The sequence below is a fragment of the Acartia tonsa genome, chromosome 11 (assembly GCF_053477335.1).
Source record: "Acartia tonsa isolate MP-2025a chromosome 11, ASM5347733v1, whole genome shotgun sequence".
NCBI lineage: Eukaryota > Metazoa > Arthropoda > Copepoda > Calanoida > Acartiidae > Acartia > Acartia tonsa.
Window position 1 is genome coordinate 28,079,817 of NC_137270.1, and position 19,760 is coordinate 28,099,576.

The 19,760-nt window shown below is 34.7% G+C and overlaps 1 protein-coding gene across 2 annotated transcripts; it reads left to right on the forward strand.

The window, feature by feature from the left end:
- Positions 1-12,428: 12,428 nt before the first annotated feature.
- LOC145332721 (ral GTPase-activating protein subunit alpha-1-like) lies at positions 12,429-19,111 on the forward strand. 2 transcript variants are annotated; one of them, XM_080177761.1, is made up of 8 exons: positions 14,585-14,666; positions 15,584-15,640; positions 15,978-16,160; positions 16,408-16,529; positions 16,977-17,222; positions 17,600-17,706; positions 18,268-18,386; positions 18,969-19,111. In XM_080177761.1, exons 3-7 carry the CDS (start codon positions 15,981-15,983, stop codon positions 18,327-18,329), a joined length of 717 nt encoding a protein of 238 aa, XP_080033887.1. In that variant the 5' UTR covers positions 14,585-14,666; positions 15,584-15,640; positions 15,978-15,980; the 3' UTR covers positions 18,330-18,386; positions 18,969-19,111. The 2 variants fall into 2 exon arrangements, with proteins under 2 accessions (XP_080033888.1, XP_080033887.1); XM_080177762.1 differs by lacking the exons at positions 15,978-16,160; positions 16,408-16,529; positions 16,977-17,222; ... (1 more) ...; positions 18,268-18,386; positions 18,969-19,111 and adding exons at positions 12,429-12,561; positions 13,197-13,304; positions 13,849-13,966 and having other exon boundaries at positions 14,580-14,666.
- The last annotated feature ends 649 nt before the right edge of the window (positions 19,112-19,760 follow it).

Consider the following 19,760-nt stretch of genomic DNA (forward strand, 5'->3'; position numbering starts at 1 on the left):
TAAATTACCCAAAGTAAAGGCAAATGACTAACAGAAATTACCTAGGAATTTTTTTAGTGGTTTTAAATTTTTTTAACCTCCCGCCCCCCTCCCCCCTTTGGACATTCCTGCGTAAACTTTTCCCTCTTCCCCCCTTACTTGTGAGGTGTAATGAAATTAAATGTGTAGAACAAATAGATTAAAACATTCTGAGATAAAGTGATGGGAGGTAATGGTTTCCACTTATTTCCCTACACTACAGAGATATAGGGATGGGAGGTAATGGTTTGTACTTATTTCCCTACTATACAGGGATATAGGGATGGAAGGTAATGGTTTGCACTTATTTCTCTACAATACAGGGATAAAGGGATGGAAGGTAATGGTTTCCACTTATTTCCCTACAATACAGGGATATAGTGATGGGAGGTAATGGTTTCCACTTATTTCCCTACAATACAGAGATATAGGGATGGGAGGTAATGGTTTGCACTTATTTCCCTACAATACAGAGATATAGGGATGGGAGGTAATGGTTTGTACTTATTTCCCTACTATACAGGGATATAGGGATGGAAGGTAATGGTTTGCACTTATTTCCCTACAATACAGAGATATAGGGATGGGAGGTAATGGTTTGTACTTATTTCCCTACTATACAGGGATATAGGGATGGAAGGTAATGGTTTGCACTTATTTCTCTACAATACAGGGATAAAGGGATGGAAGGTAATGGTTTCCACTTATTTCCCTACAATACAGGGATATAGTGATGGGAGGTAATGGTTTCCACTTATTTCCCTACAATACAGAGATATAGGGATGGGAGGTAATGGTTTGCACTTATTTCCCTACAATACAGAGATATAGGGATGGGAGGTAATGGTTTGTACTTATTTCCCTACTATACAGGGATATAGGGATGGAAGGTAATGGTTTGCACTTATTTCCCTACAATACAGAGATATAGGGATGGGAGGTAATGGTTTGTACTTATTTCCCTACAATACAGAGATATAGGGATGGGAGGTAATGGTTTGCACTTATTTCCCTACAATACAGAGATATAGGGATGGGAGGTAATGGTTTCCACTTATTTCCCTACAATACAGGGATATAGTGATGGGAGGTAATGGTTTCCACTTATTTCCCTACAATACAGAGATATAGGGATGGGAGGTAATGGTTTCCACTTATTTCCCTACTATACAGGGAATTAGTGATGGGAGGTAATGGTTTGCACTTATTTCCCTACAATACAGAGATATAGGGATGGGAGGTAATGGTTTCCACTTATTTCTCTACAATACAGAGATATAGGGATGGAAGGTAATGGTTTCCACTTATTTCCCTACAATACAGAGATATAGTGATGGGAGGTAATGGTTTCCACTTATTTCCCTACAATACAGGGATATAGTGATGGGAGGTAATGGTTTCCACTTATTTCCCTACTATACAGGGATATAGTGATGGGAGGTAATGGTTTCCACTTATTTCCCTACAATACAGGGATTTAGTGATGGGAGGTAATGGTTTCCACTTATTTCCCTATAATACAGGGATATAGTGATGGGAGGTAATGGTTTCCACTTATTTCCCTACAATACAGGGATATAGGGATGGGAGGTAATGGTTTCCACTTATTTCCCTATAATACAGGGATATAGTGATGGGAGGTAATGGTTTCCACTTATTTCCCTACAATACAGGGATATAGGGATGGGAGGTAATGGTTTCCACTTATTTCCCTACAATACAGGGATATAGGGATGTGAGGTAATGGTTTCCACTTATTTCCCTACTATACAGGGATTTAGTGATGGGAGATAATGGTTGCCACTTATTTTCCTACAATACAGGGATATAGGGATGGGATATAATGGTTTGCACTTATTTCCCTACCACACAGAGATATAGGGATGGGAGGTTATGGTTTCCACTTATTTCCCTACAATACAGAGATATAGGGATGGGAGGTAATGGTTTGCACTTATTTCCCTACAATACAGAGATATAGGGATGGGAGGTAATGGTTTCCACTTATTTCCCTACAATACAGGGATATAGGGATGGGAGGTAATGGTTTCCACTTATTTCCCTACAATACAGAGATATAGGGATGGGAGGTAATGGTTTCCACTTATTTTCCTACAATACAGGGATATAGGGATGGGAGGTAATGGTTTCCACTTATTTTCCTACAATACAGGGATATAGTGATGGGAGGTAATGGTTTCCACTTATTTCCCTACAATACAGGGATATAGGGATGGGAGGTAATGGTTTCCACTTATTTTCCTACAATACAGGGATATAGGGATGGGAGGTAATGGTTTCCACTTATTTCCCTACAATACAGGGATATAGTGTAGGGATGGGAGGTAATGGTTTCCACTTATTTTCCTACAATACAGAGATATAGGGATGGGAGGTTATGGTTTCCACTTATTTCCCTACAATACAGAGATATAGGGATGGGAGGTAATGGTTTCCACTTATTTTCCTACAATACAGGGATATAGGGATGGGATATAATGGTTTGCACTTATTTCCCTACCACACAGAGATATAGGGATGGGAGGTTATGGTTTCCACTTATTTCCCTACAATACAGAGATATAGGGATGGGAGGTAATGGTTTGCACTTATTTCCCTACAATACAGGGATATAGGGATGGGAGGTAATGGTTTGCACTTATTTCCCTACAATACAGAGATATAGGGATGGGAGGTAATGGTTTCCACTTATTTCCCTACAATACAGGGATATAGGGATGGGAGGTAATGGTTTCCACTTATTTCCCTACAATACAGAGATATAGGGATGGGAGGTAATGGTTTCCACTTATTTCCCTACAATACAGGGATATAGGGATGGGAGGTAATGGTTTCCACTTATTTCCCTACAATACAGAGATATAGGGATGGGAGGTAATGGTTTCCACTTATTTCCCTACATTAATTACAGGAATAGGGATGGCATCTAGAATTCATTTTTTTAGTTCTCTTTGACTATGTTACTCAAATTAACAAAATTTATCTTTTTTGGCCAAGTTTAAAAACTTTGGGGACTAACGCAGAATGCAGCTGAATTTGTTCAGATGCAAGCAGACCAAACTTAATGAAAATAATCAGCAGAATTACAAGCAGACAACAAATAACAACCTCGAAACAGCGTATAGTGTCCAATAAAAAATTATGTCATACAATACTAATGATAGGCCAGTATCCAATGGTAAATTTTATACTGGCCTATCAATGGTTATTTGTATTGTACATCATTTTTTATAAGACACTTTCGAGTGGTAATCGAGTTTCAATGGAAAATTTTTCTTATGATTATTTACAGTATATTCTGTTATTTGTTTTCATAAGAACTCTTTCTCATATTTTTTTTCTAAATGAGATAAAAACTTGTGCTCTTTATTTTCTTTCGATTTTCCGAATAAATTTGATTTTAAAATTTTTTAGCAAGATGTCAGTAATTAAATTAATTGTCCTTTGTCCAATCCCTATAACCCTGCTAGCATATAACTTAGATATATTAATAGATATATACATACAGACTAGATACATAATTAATAAATTTTAATAAATAGATAGGGAGATAGATGATAGGATTTTAGATTGTAAAAGTTTTTTCGGGGCTCGGCAGGTTCTCACAAATTCAAGAACAGGACTTTGGCTGTTTTTGATAGATATACAAATATTTGAATTTTCAGAAATATAATTAACCAAACAATCCTCTTATATAACGCCTCTAGAGCTCTCTAGAGGCCATTGGTAGAAAGGGGAGAAGGGCTAGAACCTCTACAATTTGAATAGATAGATTTAAAGTCTCTTGGGAGAACCTTATTGATCAAACATACACAGAAAAACATCCTGTTACTTTTACATAAAGATAGTAGGATTTTTTTGTCTGTCCGTTCTTAATAATCACTGAAGCGATTTAGTTTCTGAGCAAATAAGATAAAAATATAAAACTTTAGGTACAATTGTAATTTACTACAGTCTAATGTCCCCTCCCCGCCATTAATAAGAATGCTCAAGATTCTGATCCCTACATAGATAGATAGATAGATAACAACATTAAGTTAAGTTGATGAAAGTTAATGGTCCGAATCAATTCATTTTTCTATACATTTGTTTTTTCTTGATGGGATCAGGGATTAGTTTTCATCAAATTTAATCATTTAAAGCCAATATTGTTAGAGTTTATTTCTACTTTTCCCCCTCTTTACTCTCATAAATAATCCCATTGTTTTGCGAGACTTAATTTGTGGAAATACCTCTATAGTCCCATGACACTGAAATACTAACTATTCAGACAACCAACCCTTTGATTGCACGATCAGCATTATCTAGGAGTACTAACTGTGACTTGTAATGAGTTACTCTTGTTTAAGGCCAAGGCGTTCCACTCCTTTTACTGACACTAGCGGCAACGCCCCTAGAGGCCTCTAGTGGCAATTTAAATGTGTTTTTTTTTATATTCAAATATGTCTATGTTGCGTTTGACGTTATGTTTCGTTGAACTCTCTTTGTTAAATCGTGAAACGTAATTTTTTTTTGATTTTTTTGTGATTTCTCTTGGGAGGGTGGTGGTACCCTCCCCCAACATAGTTATAAACCTTCCCGGGACCTATGAGAATCTACCCTGTTAAGAGAACCCGGCGTTATCTCTTAAATTTTTTTTAAAATTTTGAAAATTTGAGTACCCCCCCCCCCCCCCGTCGACAACGACGAACAACTCTTTTAGGTTAGGTTTTAGGCTAGGGAGCCGAGCGCTGCGGCTAGGCAGGCAAGGGGGCCGAGCGCTGCGGCTAAGCAGGCTAGGGAGCTGAGCGCTACGGCCAGAGTTCATAATTCGCTGTCGGGGAGTGGGGGGGGGGGGGGGGGTACTCAAATTTTCAAAATTTAAAAAAAATTTCCAAGAGGATAATACCGAGAACCCGATCGGTTCAGCGGTTAGCGAGATCCTTTGGTACAAACACACAGACAAATAGACAAACAGACATCCTGTTACTTTAGTATAAGGTTTTCTTGCCTCTAATATCTGGAAAATCATCAAAGACATCAAATGGCTCGTATTTTAAAAAGGAAACAGGTAATTTCAGGTTTTTTTCAGAGGTAAATCTAGGAATGATCATACATCCACCGAAATTGTGGTATCAAAGATGAACCTTCTGCAGAATAATATTTTTATTGGAAAAGTTTGGACACTGCAAGTCTCTGAAGTCTTTAAGCCTACCAGTGAAAGAACGAGTTTGTATAACTTTGGGTCCAGTATAATTTAAGTCCAATGTCTCCTCCCCCCCCCCCCAACCCCAGCCCTTCAAAAATATGTCCTTATAATGACATTAGATATATAACTAAAAATAGATTAGCTTCGCCACTAAGAATCTTTAGAATTTGGTTTGAAAAAGAAAGGATTTTAAATATGCTTGAATGAGACGTTATAGACAGACGGACGGACACTAAATGTATAAAATATATAAATCAGGTACCCAAAGGGAAAATATAATGGAGATAAAATTCCATATGATGTTAAAAACTCTTTCTCTGTAAAGCATTGGGGACACAGATAGCGATTGGGGACCAGTAAAAACATAAGCCCCATGTTCCCTCCCTCCCTGAGTTAACATGGTTTTCATGTTCCCTCCCTCCCTGAGTTAACATGGTTTTCATGTTCCCTTCCTCCCTGAGTTAACATGGTTTTCATGTTCCCTCCCTCCCTGAGTTAACATGGTTTTCATGTTCCCTTCCTCCCTGAGTTAACATGGTTTTCATGTTCCCTTCCTCCCTGAGTTAACGTGGTTTTCATGTTCCCTTCCTCCCTGAGTTAACATGGTTTTCATGTTCCCTCCCTCCCAGAGTTAACATGGTTTTCATGTTCCCTCCCTCTCTGAGTTAACATGGTTTTCATGTTCCCTTCCTCCCTGAGTTAACATGGTTTTCATGCTCCCTCCCTCCCTGAGTTAACATGGTTTTCATGTTCCCTTCCTCCCTGAGTTAACATGGTTTTCATGTTCATTCCCTCCCTGAGTTAACATGGTTTTCATGTTCCCTCCCTCCCTGAATTAACATGGTTTTCATGCTCCCTCCCTCCCTGAGTTAACATGGTTTTCATGTTCCCTTCCTCCCTGAGTTAACATGGTTTTCATGTTCCCTTCCTCCCTGAGTTAACATGGTTTTCATGGTCTCTCCCTCCCTGAGTTAACATGGTTTTCATGTTCCCTCCCTCCCTGAGTTAACATGGTTTTCATGTTCCCTCCCTCCCTGAGTTAACATGGTTTTCATGTTCCCTCCCTCCCTGAGTTAACATGGTTTTCATGTTCCCTCCCTCCCTGAGTTAACATGGTTTTCATGTTCCCTCCCTCCCTGAGTTAACATGGTTTTCATGTTCCCTCCCTCCCTGAGTTAACATGGTTTTCATGCTCCATTATCTCAACCTATTTGTTTTCATTGAAGACAACACTTGAAATAATCCAGGGATGCGGGTATAGGACATTCATTTATAAATTAATATTCTTCACTCCAATTTCTCTCTCACGTGTGAAATTTTGCTTTTGGAAGTTTTAGCTTATTTTTCCTTTTAATTCTTTTGGATAAAATATCTTTTACCCCAAATAGTTTTTTCTCTCAAATAAATAGAGTTGCTTCTAATATAATCATTGAAAGTTTTGATCCTTTTTAGAACTATTTAGAAATATAACTATACATATGGTACCCAAAGATATATAAACACTTTCGTTGGCATAAAAGCTCCAATGATTGATACAAACGTGGAGCGTCCAAACTTGTATAACCCTAATTTATCGTCCATTGTCCTATTCCTGATTAATATACACTATCTTATTTGATTACTTCAAACCTTTTGCAGAAATAGAAAAGCCACATTTAAAGAAATATCTTTTTGTGTTTATCCATTATTCTATTCTCCCTCCCCTAATAGAATTAACAAGGATGACAACATCCATAAGTAGCGAAGCACAATAAAAATCATGGATGTTAATACGTAGAAGTAAATTTAAAGTGTATTTATTAATTGATATATTTGAGAAAATAATTTGTATAATGATGACGGTGAAAATAAATTACATAAAACATGCTAATAACAATGGGAAAAATTATTTTGATACTGATATCCCAAAAAGTTTTAATATTGGACCAAAAACACCAAAGATATGGGGGGAAATGTAAAAAATATAAAAATAGCCAAAAACCTGCAAAAAGGAAGTTTGAACGTCATGGTTGTTTTCTTTAAACAAGGGGAAATTTAATTTTGATATGTATAACTGAAAAAATTTTGGAAATCGTACCATAAACACCAAAGATATGGAGAAAAATGTGAAAAATACAAAAATAGCCTAAAACCTGCTGAAAGGCAGTCTGACCGTCATAGTTGTTTTCTTTAAACGACTGGAAATTTAATTTTGATATCTATAACTGAAAAAAATTTGAAAATCGCACCATAAACACTGAAGATATGGATAAAAATGTGAAAAATACAAAAATAGCCTAAAACCTGCTAAAAAGCGGTCCTACTGCTATCGATGTTTTATACTTAATTGTGCTTTATGATGGGAATGTTGTCAAAAAATTTCAGCATTCTATCTTTTATAGGAGCTGAGTAAATCCCATTTCCCCCATAGCGTTACGGACTGACGGACTGACGGACTGACGGACGGACAAAGTGAATTATAGAGTAGCTTCGCTACTAAAAAGAGAAGAAGGAAACATAGAAATTTTCAAGTAGGTGGGGGGGGGGTAGGGAATGGGGGGGGGGGGGATAGACTAACTTATCATAGACCATAAATATATATTAAAACCAATAAATCCCAATCCCTTAAATAAATAATTATTTGTAGCACATAATCACTATTGAAGGCGTCGGAACGTCCGTTTGTAACGCAATGCAGGAACATACATAATCAAAATTCTTAATGTTACATCAAACTAGAACAAACTTTTCTTTCAGTTTCTTTTAAAATTGCAAGTTTATTGTTGCTGCGCTATTTCTGGACACGATACAGCAAATCTATATTATACCTTGTCGATGCTTTTATCATTTATTTAAATCTTTATACAACAAATCTATATTTATATCTTGTCGATGCTTTTATCATTTATTTGAATATCTTATACAGCAAATCTATATGTATACCTTGTCCATGCTTTTATAATTTATTTGAATCTCTTATACAGCAAATCTATATTTATACCTTGTCCATGCTTTTATCATTTATTTGGATCTCTTATACAGCAAATCTATATTTATACCTTGTCCATGTTTTTATCATTTATTTGAATATTTATACAACAAATCTATATTTATACCTTGTCCATGCTTTTATCATTTATTTGAATCTCTTATACAGCAAATCTATATTTATACTTTGTCCATGCTTTTATCATTTATCTGAATCATTATACAACAAATCTATATTTATACCTTGTCGATGCTTTTATCATTTATTTGAATCTTTATACAACAAATCTATGTTTATATCTTGTCGATGCTTTTATCATTTATTTGAATCTCTTATACAGCAAATCGTTTTTTCATCACTCTCCAACATTTGTGCAATATTAGGATTAATGAAAACCTGGGTTGCCAATCACTTCCCCATATGTTTCATATTATAAATCATCAGAACCGCAAATTATTAAAACTGCACAACCTGCCCCCCTTTATTATATTTAATCTTTCTACACTTTAATTTATTTTATATGCTTTTCGGGGTGTGGGGGGGGGGGTGCAATAAAGTTAAAAAAATAGTTAAAAACCTTCCCAGAAAATATGAGAACTTAAAAAGCTTCACTTTAAAGGAGACCTTTATAGGTCCAGCGTTTAGCAAAATCATTTGGTATACATACAGACAGACAGAGAGACACACACATCCTGTTATTTTTATATCAGGATAGTAACTTTTTGCGATTATGAAACACTATGCGGATGTTACAATATACGGAATTTGATGCCCTCAGAAAACTATATATCTGGAATCTTAAGGGATAAGACAATGGATAAAATTTTTTTGTACATCCCCAATGTTGATAATCGAATTCACACCTTTTTATCTTTTATAATGAATTGACAAGTTGGACACTACTAGTTTGAAACTTACCAATCACAAATGAATAGAAGTACCCAACGTTTTTAAGTTTTTAATGTCAACCCGTCCCCTCCCTCCCTGCTATAAATAAATATTCAGGACTTTTAAGAAAAATCATTTAGGAACATTTATTACTTTGGTTAATAATGAAATACAGGGGGTAGGTCAATAGAATATTAATAAATATTTCCCCCAAGTTAGAAATTGAATGACTAAGGATTTAGAACAGATAGAACTCAGTAAAAAGTTTTGTTGTGATTTTAATTACTGGTTGAAAAGTTTGGACATTGGTTATTTGAACCAACAAATTGAAAATTGATAAATGTACCCAAAGTTTTTAATTGACGAATAAGAGAATATATTTAGAAAACTTCGGGCACCAGTACAATTAGCAGTCCTATTTCCCTTCCTATATTTAAGAAAATGGTGAGAGGTTTAAAGAGCAATCTAAAGAAGATATCATATTTAGTTTTATACACTACTTACATAAATATTATATTTTATAATAAATGCTGTATGTGGACTTAATTTTTCTTGTCAGTTAAGTTTTTTTTTGCTATAATAACTTTATAAACAAAGCTTCTATAAAGCTGTAAATGATAAAAATCTATTTAAAAAAACCTTTTTGTTGGGTGTCTAAAATAACAAAAATGTGGGAAGAATAATTTGAATATAACGAATATAACCGTTTTTAAAACATGAAACTGGCAAAAAATATAAAATTATTATATCAATGCTGATTAATCTTGCCTAGCTACACATGTTAGAAATATAACTAAGATTAAGTTTTCTCAAAGAGAAATTGTTGAAAAATTAACCATTTATAATAATTTTGAAAAATCTCATAGCAAATAAAACGACTTAAAATCAATTTATAATGCATACAACTTCTTATTTTTTATTTTAGTATTTTACTAAAAAAGAATAGTATACACTAACGCTTAAAACATGTATAATTATTTCCCTAGTTGAATGATATACATTCTGCCTAAATGCATGCAATAGAATTTAAGACAATTTAAGGGGTAAGGCAATAGACGTTTGATTTATGTACATCCCCAATGATTATAAACAAAGTTTTCCCTTCTGTAGATAAAAATTATTAGTCGAAAAGTTTAGCCACTGCATATTTTTGGATTTAATACCCTTATTTTTTAAGGTAACGAATGAAAGATCGTGTTTATAAACTTTCGGTATTAGTAAAGATAAGCAATAGGAAAGAGTCAGATTTGATTAATTTTGAAAATTCATGAAAAATGAAGACTTTTTGGGGAAATAGTGATACACTATTTCCCCAACATCAACCAAAAAAAGCTGATTAAATCTTTTCTTACAGATTTATATCTTGAAAAAATTTTTACGTTTATGTCCCAGGTTCTACGAAATACCAGAAAAAAAAATCGTTTTACCAGAAAAGTGGTAAAGCTGGTCAACCTGGTAAAATATACCAGTTTCGTGGTAAATTTTACCAGCAAAAATTTTAGCCAAAAAATTAGTCAAATTTTACCATTTTTTTTGTAAAATTTGACGAAACAAAAAAACCCGTTTTTTGTGTTTTAAATTAAAAACAGCTCTTCATAATCAGTTGTAGTACTTTAAAATAATGACTTCTATACAATGAAGCCTAAATTTAAATTTTTTTTTTTTTTTTTAATTTTACCACTTTTGGAAGTTTTACCAAAAATGTGGTCAATTTTACAACTCTATTTTTCAGGTTAAGTCCGAATTTTCGGACTTAGACAAAAAAACGCAATTTGGTCAATTTTTACCAAAAAGTTAGTAAAATTTGACAAGGTATTTTTTTAGGCTAAGTCCAGATTTTTGGACTCTGACAAAAAAAATGAACTTGGTAAAATTTGACCAACTTTTTGGTAAAAATTGACAAGGTAAATTTTTAGGCTAAGTCCAGATTTTTGGACTTTGCCAAAAAAAAAAACTTGGTAAAATTTGACCAACTTTTTGGTAAAAATTGACAAGGTAAATTTTTAGGCTAAGTCCAGATTTTTGGACTTTGCCAAAAAAAAAAAACTTGGTAAAATTTGACCAACTTTTTGGTAAAAATTGACAAGGTAAATTTTTAGGCTAAGTCCAGATTTTTGGACTTTAACAAAAAAAAAAACTTGGTAAAATTTGACCAACTTTTTGGTAAAAATTTTTACTTTTTATTGAATTTTTTCGCATAAAAGAAGCTAACTTTTTTTTAAAACCTTGAAAATTATATCATCATTTCTTTTAAAACATCCTCCCGCATCGTCAAAAATATATCAAATTTAATATTTACTTATTTGAGCTAGCTTCATACGAATTAAAATTAAAAGAAAAAAAATCCAGGGTGTGTTTACGCAGATGTGCCGTGTGCATTTGAATTTATCGATTTTTCATCTTTAATATAAATATAAGCTTTCGTATATTCCCCTGAATGTTTCTAAAAGAAAGACAGAGATTTCGAATTATAGAGTAATTTCGCTACAAAACTTATATTTTTAAGTTTTGAAATTTATGGCACCTCTGTGCGCGCATGCGCACTATTGATAAGCTTATGATTATTTGAATATAGAGTGCCAAAAATAATTATTAGTTTTGATTCAATTTAATCAAATATTTTGAATCAAGAAGTAAATTACTACTCAATTTTCTCTAAATATTTAAATTTGTAGAATTTACAAGGAAGATTTTTTTTAAGCAAGATGTTTAAAAATGTGGCAAAATTGTGGAACAACAATGTTTCATGATTTCTATATTTATGTTGTCTTTGCCAACCGGAAATACCACCGAGATGGGTTTTTAAAAGATGAATGCCACATTTTTTCGGCGTTTTTTAGACATTGATTGATTGAACGTTGACGATAGAATTTCAAACAGAGTATATAACATAAAAATACTGAATTTTAAATTATTTTTTTAGCAATTTTTCTAATGTCTAACACAGCTCTAAAAAGATGCATTAATTAATATGCAGCAAAAATGGATTGAAGATAATCTTTTTTTTTCTATGAAGGCCGTACCATCAAAAGCGAAATAATTAAATAAATCATTGTATACTCTTTTAGATTTCGTGAATGTCGCGCTTGTTATTCATAGCGTAAAAAATGTCGAAAAAACGCGGCAATATCTTTTAAGAACCCGGCCGGAAATAGATTCATTATATGTTCATATATGGTTAACAACTATATATATATTTAAATATTTTTTTTTAATATTGAATGCACTATATTTTTTTATATTCTATCGAATATATATTTTATATGTCATTACAAAACTGTATTACATTTAATATTAACATTAAAAAAAAAACATCAATTTAAACTTTCGTAACCCTGTATTGGCTTCAGAAGTACAGTTCTACAGAAACCACGGTACACGCTTGAGCTAGCATCACCAGCATGGCTCTGCCTAGGCTTATAATTAGAAAGGCCAGGGTATTATTAGTGGTTGAAAAGTTTGTACATTATTATTACAGGTATTGTGTCTTTAAAGGGACTGTGAACGTAAATTTTTCTCATCTTAATATCAAATCTTAACATTATCTTATTCATAATATATATCTCACAGATAGAGCAAAACGCGCTTTTGTTTGCTTAAAAAACGGCTTTTTCCGACGATTTTTATAAGGTACAGGGAAAGGAAGAAATTTTCCGTATTATATAAAATGTCCATTAAATTGATTTTTTGGTATTATCCTCTTAGAAATTTTTTTTTCAATATTGAAAATTTGAGTACCCCCCCCCCCCCCCCGACAGCGAACTATGAACTCTGGCCGCAGCGCTCGGCTCCCTAGCCTGCCTAGCCGCAGCGCTCTGCCCCCTTGCCTGCCTAGCCGCAGCGCTCGGCCCACTTGCCTGCCTAGCCGCAGCGCTCGGCTCCCTAGCCTAAAACCTAACCTAACCTAAAATAGTTGTTCGTCGGTAGTCGGGGGGGGGGGGGGGGGGTACAAAATTGAAAAAAATTGAAAAAAAAATTTCTAAGAGGATAACGCCGATTTTTTCTCCCATTATAGCTAAAATTAAACTTTTTCACATGGTACAGAAAGACATCCTGTTAATTTTATTTAAGAAATAGATATTCCTAATCTAACAATAATTTTATTTTGGTCAGGTTTATGGTAATGAATGTAAAGATGGACGGGCGAACATGGGAGCAGTTACTCTTTATCTTGCTGCAGATAACTCAACTCACCCTCACAGAAACACCACCAAGACGCAGGCACATAGATAATTATTATAGAGAAGTTACGATTTTCTTTAAGTATTTAAGAACAAATTCACTAGCATTTTGCTTGTAAAGAAGAAGTAATGAAATTAGTTTGTTTAGTCAGCACACTAAATCTAAAATAAAGAAAAATTGATATTAATGTAGTTTTGACCTAAACAAAGAGTTTCCAGTATGGCTTTGAAACCGATAAATATCCCCTGGATTAAAAATGGTTCTGGGCCATACTGAAAAATTACGTATTACAGACAATTTTCTATGAACAATAGTCTAGAAATTATATTATCAATACCAGCTTTGTTAGGCCAGTCCTTTGGCCCCTCGGGGCTAACAAAATTGCTATTGATCTGAAAATTTCTCATTTTACCAGTCGCGGAAAGCTGTCTATAATACGACGCGATAAATAAAATCAGAGACAAAAATACCATTTTTAGATAAAAAGTATACTTTATACCTACCTACACACTTAAATAAAAATAGCCTATTTATATTTAATTTGTTCTTGGATCTTTAGTTAATAGTTATCTATGCTTATCAGGGAGGACACCCTTGGAGGAAGGTTGACCCAGGCCATCTTCCAGACCCTCATTGTCACATGGATCAAGGCTAATCTCTATGTTGTTGTGTCCTGTGAACTTTGGGATCAGTTTCTAGAGGTAATGTTAGCTATACTATAATTAAGATAACCTGCAGAAATAGATATTTTATTACTTGGATGTTACACTAGATTTTTATTTTCTCTAATAAAGTAAAACTCCCAGTGGGCTAAAATGACGATAACCCTAATTCGCCCCCTTTACTCCATTCCGTCCCGTCCTACTGGATAAACAAACTGACCATTGAATGAGTTTCATGTTAGCAACCTAAATTGACTTCAATTTTTCCACTGTCATCAATATCCACGTATATTCTATATCCATTCCATAATGTTTTATTTGTTCTACAGTACAGGAATCAGATCTATTTGCCAATCGTCCTAAAGACAACCAATGGTTGATTGTACGTCAAGCTTTTAATTTTAAGAGGGATAAAATGAGGGATTTCAAAGGTTTGAGGTTGGTAATCTAATATATTTTTTTTTTAATTTTGAAGGGAAACAAATAAGTGGTTTTACGGGTTGAGTGGAGTTAACACCCTTTAAGCCCCACCCTTTAAAATCTGTATCAAGAATTAAAAATGAAGTTTGGGACGAATTTTTGCTTCATTAATTTAGATAAATTATTTTTCCACCAACTTTTCTACTTGTCAAAATAAGTTCGTTTGTTTTAGGTTTTGAGTGGACTAACTTTATGGGAAGAATTAATCCGGGAGTGGTTTAAGACTATGGAAACCCTTACCAGAGTGTTAGCTAGACAGGTATATTATTTTTTTAATGTTTTTTCCATTAAAGTTTATAAAAATAATCTATATATTATTACTGGGATGTTGTACCACATTTTCATTTACTCTGATAAGGAGATGCTCACAGCTGGCTAAAATAAAGATACCCCCCTTCTTTAAACCCAATCCTTACCCTACTACTGGTTGAACAAACTGACCAATAAACGAATTTCATGTTAGCAAGCTAAAATAACGACAATTTTTTCCCCCTGTCGTAATATCCACGTATATTCTACATTCATTAGAGTAGGTGGTATTATCCTTTTAGAAATGTAGCGCTCGGCTCCCTAGCCTGCCTAGCCGCAGCGCTCGGCCCCCTTGCCTGCCTAGCCGCAGCGCTCGGCCCACTTGCCTGCCTAGCCGCAGCGCTCGGCTCCCTAGCCTAAAACCTAACCTAACCTAAAATAGTTGTTCGTCGGTAGTCGGGGGGGGGGGGGGGGGGGGGGGGGGTACAAAATTGAAAAAAATTGAAAAAAAAATTATAATTATAAAGATGTAATTTTGTTAATAATCATTAATGATGTGGATCAATTTATCGGGGATTGCCTTATCCCTTTAAATCCTTGAAGTTTTACCAACAAAATTCCGTTTGTCCCACTGTCTTATTTGAGAGCTTTACTCTCATAAACGTTATCATTGTTATTTTGTGGAAGGGAATTATGTTTTTTGTAAACGCGAAGCTTTTCTATAATTAGTGTTGGATGGCCGGTCTGTATGGACGAAACTCATAGCTATTATCATTAATTCAAGCATGTAGGAATTGTCCTATCTATTTCAAACTTGTTACCTACTGATTATTTTGGTCTAGCTAAAAAGTATAAGGTTTCTACTTTTGTCGTATTTTTTTAGTTTCATACCTATAGTTTTTGATTATAACAAATTCTTTTATTTAGATTGTAAAGAAACAAGACCTCAGATCAGCATTTGAAACATAGGGGGCAGTTGAAGAAGTAAGTTACAGAAAAGTTTCGCAGCTTATATTTATCTTTGTAGATCTGTATAATAATACAAACAATATTTTGGTTTCTTTACAACAAAATGGCTGGGTGTTGCCACCCCCTTAAAAGTCAAGGCTTGCCTTCACCTTTTCATTACTTGAATTTTTTGTTTGAAACTTTCACTACTGCTTTTAGTTAGGTTTAGGGAGATCAAGAAGGGTTTAGAATATTCCACAAGGGTAGGAGGTATTTTTAAGTTATAGGGAATTGTTTTGATTTATTTTTACCTTATTGTTATTGAACAAACTTCAGGTCTTGAAGTTATTTTTACTTCACTTTATTTTTTAAGGAAATGAACGGTACATTATATGCCGGTGAACGGCTGAGAGTGGAAATATCCCGGGGACGAGGCAGGGGACGTGGAGGCGGTGATAGAGGACGCGGAGGTGATAGGGGGCGCAGTTCTTACAGAGGTAGAGGCCGGGGTGGGGGCGGGGATAGGTATGAAAGACGCAGCCCCCCACATTACTCTAGGAAAGTTTTTGTTTTAAAAAGTAAAAGTTAGAAAATCTTTAGGTAGGCTTATTTATTAAATGTAACGTTTAAAAGCAATGCATTTTTTGTAATTTCGCCATGGACTGACGTACAGTTTTGTTATAAAGTTGCTGCGCTAATAAAACAGCAGTACCTAAGATAAAAAAATTTAAAATTAATCTTCCAAAATACTTACTAAAAATCATCGAATTTTTTTTTTCAAAATGAAAACATTTAAAAATAACAGAGGTGGCTCTAGAGGAAGGGGAGGTGATAAGGGTGGCTTTAGAGGCAGAGGCCGTGGAGGGGACAGGGGTGGTTTCAGAGGACGTGGTGGCAGAGGGGGTGGTAGATCCCCTCCACCAAGGTAAAATTTTAAATTTTAAGATTAGTTTAGATATTGCTAGCGGCTGCGGCCCTAGCATTTAGGGGCTCTGTATTAAAAAGGATAGATAGGGGACAGAAATATAGTCTAAAACCATTCCGTGTCATATGAGAAGCTTTCCTACCTATAAAGGAGAACTCAATCGGTTTAGTAGTTATCGAAATCTTAAGCTAAAGACAAAGAACCTTTTTACTTTAAACAATTTAGTATATAAACAAAATATATTAGTGTAATTTCCAAATTTGCTAACTTTAAATGCCTACCATCTCTTTTATTGCTTTATTAAAGATTTTCTAAAATTACAATAACTTTCCTACCTAGATATGCTCTTTTTTATTAGTTCTTCCCTTTTCTACCAATCAAAAAATTTTAAAAACCTTTTTTTTAATGAATTTTAACTTTTTAAGTAAATTATTTTTATTTTTTCAGGTATGAGAGGAGAGATGGCTACGGACCCCCCTCACATTACTTCACAAGGGGCGACTACTCCCCTCCACAACAACGTTACAGAGGCCCCCCACCGCCAATGAGGGATATGTCGCCACGAGGACCCCCCCGCGGACCTCCTCCCCCCCACCACAGAGAATATTCCCCGTCACCCAGGAGGGGACCTCCCGGTAGGGGCCCACCACCCAGGGATTACTCACCTGAACCAAGAGGTCGGCCACCCCCAAGGTAAAATCAAATTTATATCAGGGATGTAAAGGGATAAGTCAATGGCCGATAAACTGATGAACATCAACATCGATGATACATAAAATTAGTGGTTAAAAAACGTTTGAACACTCAACTTATTGAAACAATAAATCAAAATTTAATTAACTCCCCAAAGTAGTTACCTAAGCCAATGAATAAGAAAACGTTATAATAAAACTTTTGGGACTGATGAAATTAACAGTTCATTGTCTCCTCTCAATAATGACATAAAGTACCTAGTTTTTTTACCTAATTTGATTTTTAATAGGTATTTTTTAGAATTTTGATGATATATGTTATTTTTAATAGATAACGACATAACATTTACTTATTATAAACTAATCTGAATATTCAAGGTACATGTCACCACCCCCATCCAAAGGGCCACCAGGTGACTATTCTCCAGGACGCAGGGGACCTCCACCCTCCCCGGGTAGACGTGGACCAGGGACCAAGGCTATTCAGGAATGGGTTATTAAATGATTTAAGACAAAGTAAAATATTGTTTAAGTTTAAAAAAAGATTGTACTAAAATAATTTACGTTTCTGTAGACACAACGGGAAACATGGTTCTTATGGGATAGGACAAAAGACGAAGTATTGAAATTAAATCAAGATTTACCTAATAAAAATTAGGTACTCAAAGTTTTTGAGTTGACGAATAAGTAAACTTGTTTCTGAAACTTTGGATACCATTATGATATTTACACCATATTTTACCCTCCCTGCCTGGGGTTTAGGTCTAAATTTATCTAATATTAGTACTTGTTTGGGACAGGGATCTAAAGGGACAAGACAATGGCGGATAAATTGATGTACATCAGCAATGATGATACACAAAATTACCCCTTCTGTGGAGTATAATTAGTTGTTGAAAGCTTTAGACACTTAACTTGATTAATCAACCATTCAAAATTCAATAAAAGTCCCTAGAGTTGTTAAAGCAACGAAGAAGAAAATAAAGCTTTGGGGACTAGTGTAATAAACAGTCCACTTCCTTCCTTCATTTAATCCTCCATAACTTAGGACCCCGCGTTCCACGACTCCATACGCCACGTGAAGCATATAATCAGTAATGCCGAGTAGTATGGACACAGCATGTTCTTGTTAGCCAGGGATGTTGTTACTGCTTATGTTTTCCAGGTAAGTTATTTTTTCTCGTTCTGCGTTTTCAAAGATGTTTAGTTAGATAAGTTTGCTGATTTTTTTGCCACGTGTCAAGATGCCTGTAGGAAATGAATGAGGGGGGAGAGGGGGAGTCGAACCTACACACTTTTATTTTTGCTTTCAAAAGAAAAAATTTAGGTGTGAGAGTAAGGGGGGGGGGGGGAAGTTCTGACACATTTGCGTAAACAGCGAGTATAGGCTTTATCTTTGGGACGGACGGACGGACGGACGGACGGACAGACATCGTTCTACTTTGTATTATAGATTAGATATTTAGTAGGGAGGGATGGGACATTGGGCTGTAAATTACACTAGCCCCCAAAGTTTTCAAATAACATTTTCTTATTCTTTGGCCTAACAACCTTGGGTACTTTTATTGATTTTTTATTGGTTGGTTCATTAAGTTGAGTGTCCTAACATTTCAATCACTTATTGTAATCTACAGAAGGGGTAACGATGTGTATCATCATTAGAGATGAACATCAATTTATCAGCCATTGTCTTATCCCTTTATATCCCTGTAATTATCTAATTAACTAATGAGCAATTTTATTCCAGGTTGAATATCAGTGATATGAGGTCGAATGGGGCCGGTGCCCAGCAAATCCAGGAGGTTGCGCAACAGTTTTCGCGGCCAGAGCAGTAGAATCAAGAAAAATATGTTTAAGTGTTGTTTCAATCAATAAAGATAAAAATGAAAACAATTTTTTTTTATTTTTGCGATTTATACCTACAAGCGATGTTTTTCTATAATTAAGGTCGTTTTTTACCACTTTCTCGTGATTTTTACCACCCGTTTTTACCACAATTTTTGGTAAATTTTTACCATATTTACCCTATTTCTGGTAAAATTTTACCAATTTAGGGCAAAAATATTACCAGGTGTTGAACAGTTTTACCACTTTTTCGGTAAAATCTTACAGAAATTTGCGGTAAGATTTTACCAAAAAAGTGGTAAAAATTGGTCAAAATCTGGTATAAATTTGCGTCCTAAAATGGTAATATTTTACCGGAAATCTGGTAAAATTTTACCGATAATTGTGGTAAAAATCGCTGGTAAAAAGCGTTAGAGAGTACCACAAAAAGTGTTTTTACCATGGTTACGGTAAAATTTTACCACCTTTTAAATCGTATAGGCTGGTAAAATTTTACCATAAAAGTGGTAAAACCTAGGTGTTTTTATGGTATTAATTAGAACCTGGGGTGGAACTACAAATTTTATCTTATTATTTAAAGTATTACTGTTTTTTTTGTCAGAAGCTTAAAATCTCGACGACTACTCAACTGATTAGGTTTTTTATTTTTGGTAAGCTTCACATATGTGCCGTGGTTGTTTTAGGCTATTTTATT

What these genes read in the sequence shown, in the direction of transcription:
- LOC145332721 (XM_080177761.1), top strand. Translation starts at nt 15,981, where the DNA reads ATGAACGGTACATTATATGCCGGTGAACGGCTGAGAGTGGAAATATCC. An exon ending in AGAGGTCGGCCACCCCCAAG is followed by an intron (nt 17,223 to 17,599) that starts GTAAAATCAAAT and finishes TGAATATTCAAG; the next exon opens with GTACATGTCACCACCCCCAT. An exon ending in ACCAGGGACCAAGGCTATTC is followed by an intron (nt 17,707 to 18,267) that starts AGGAATGGGTTA and finishes CCTCCATAACTT; the next exon opens with AGGACCCCGCGTTCCACGAC.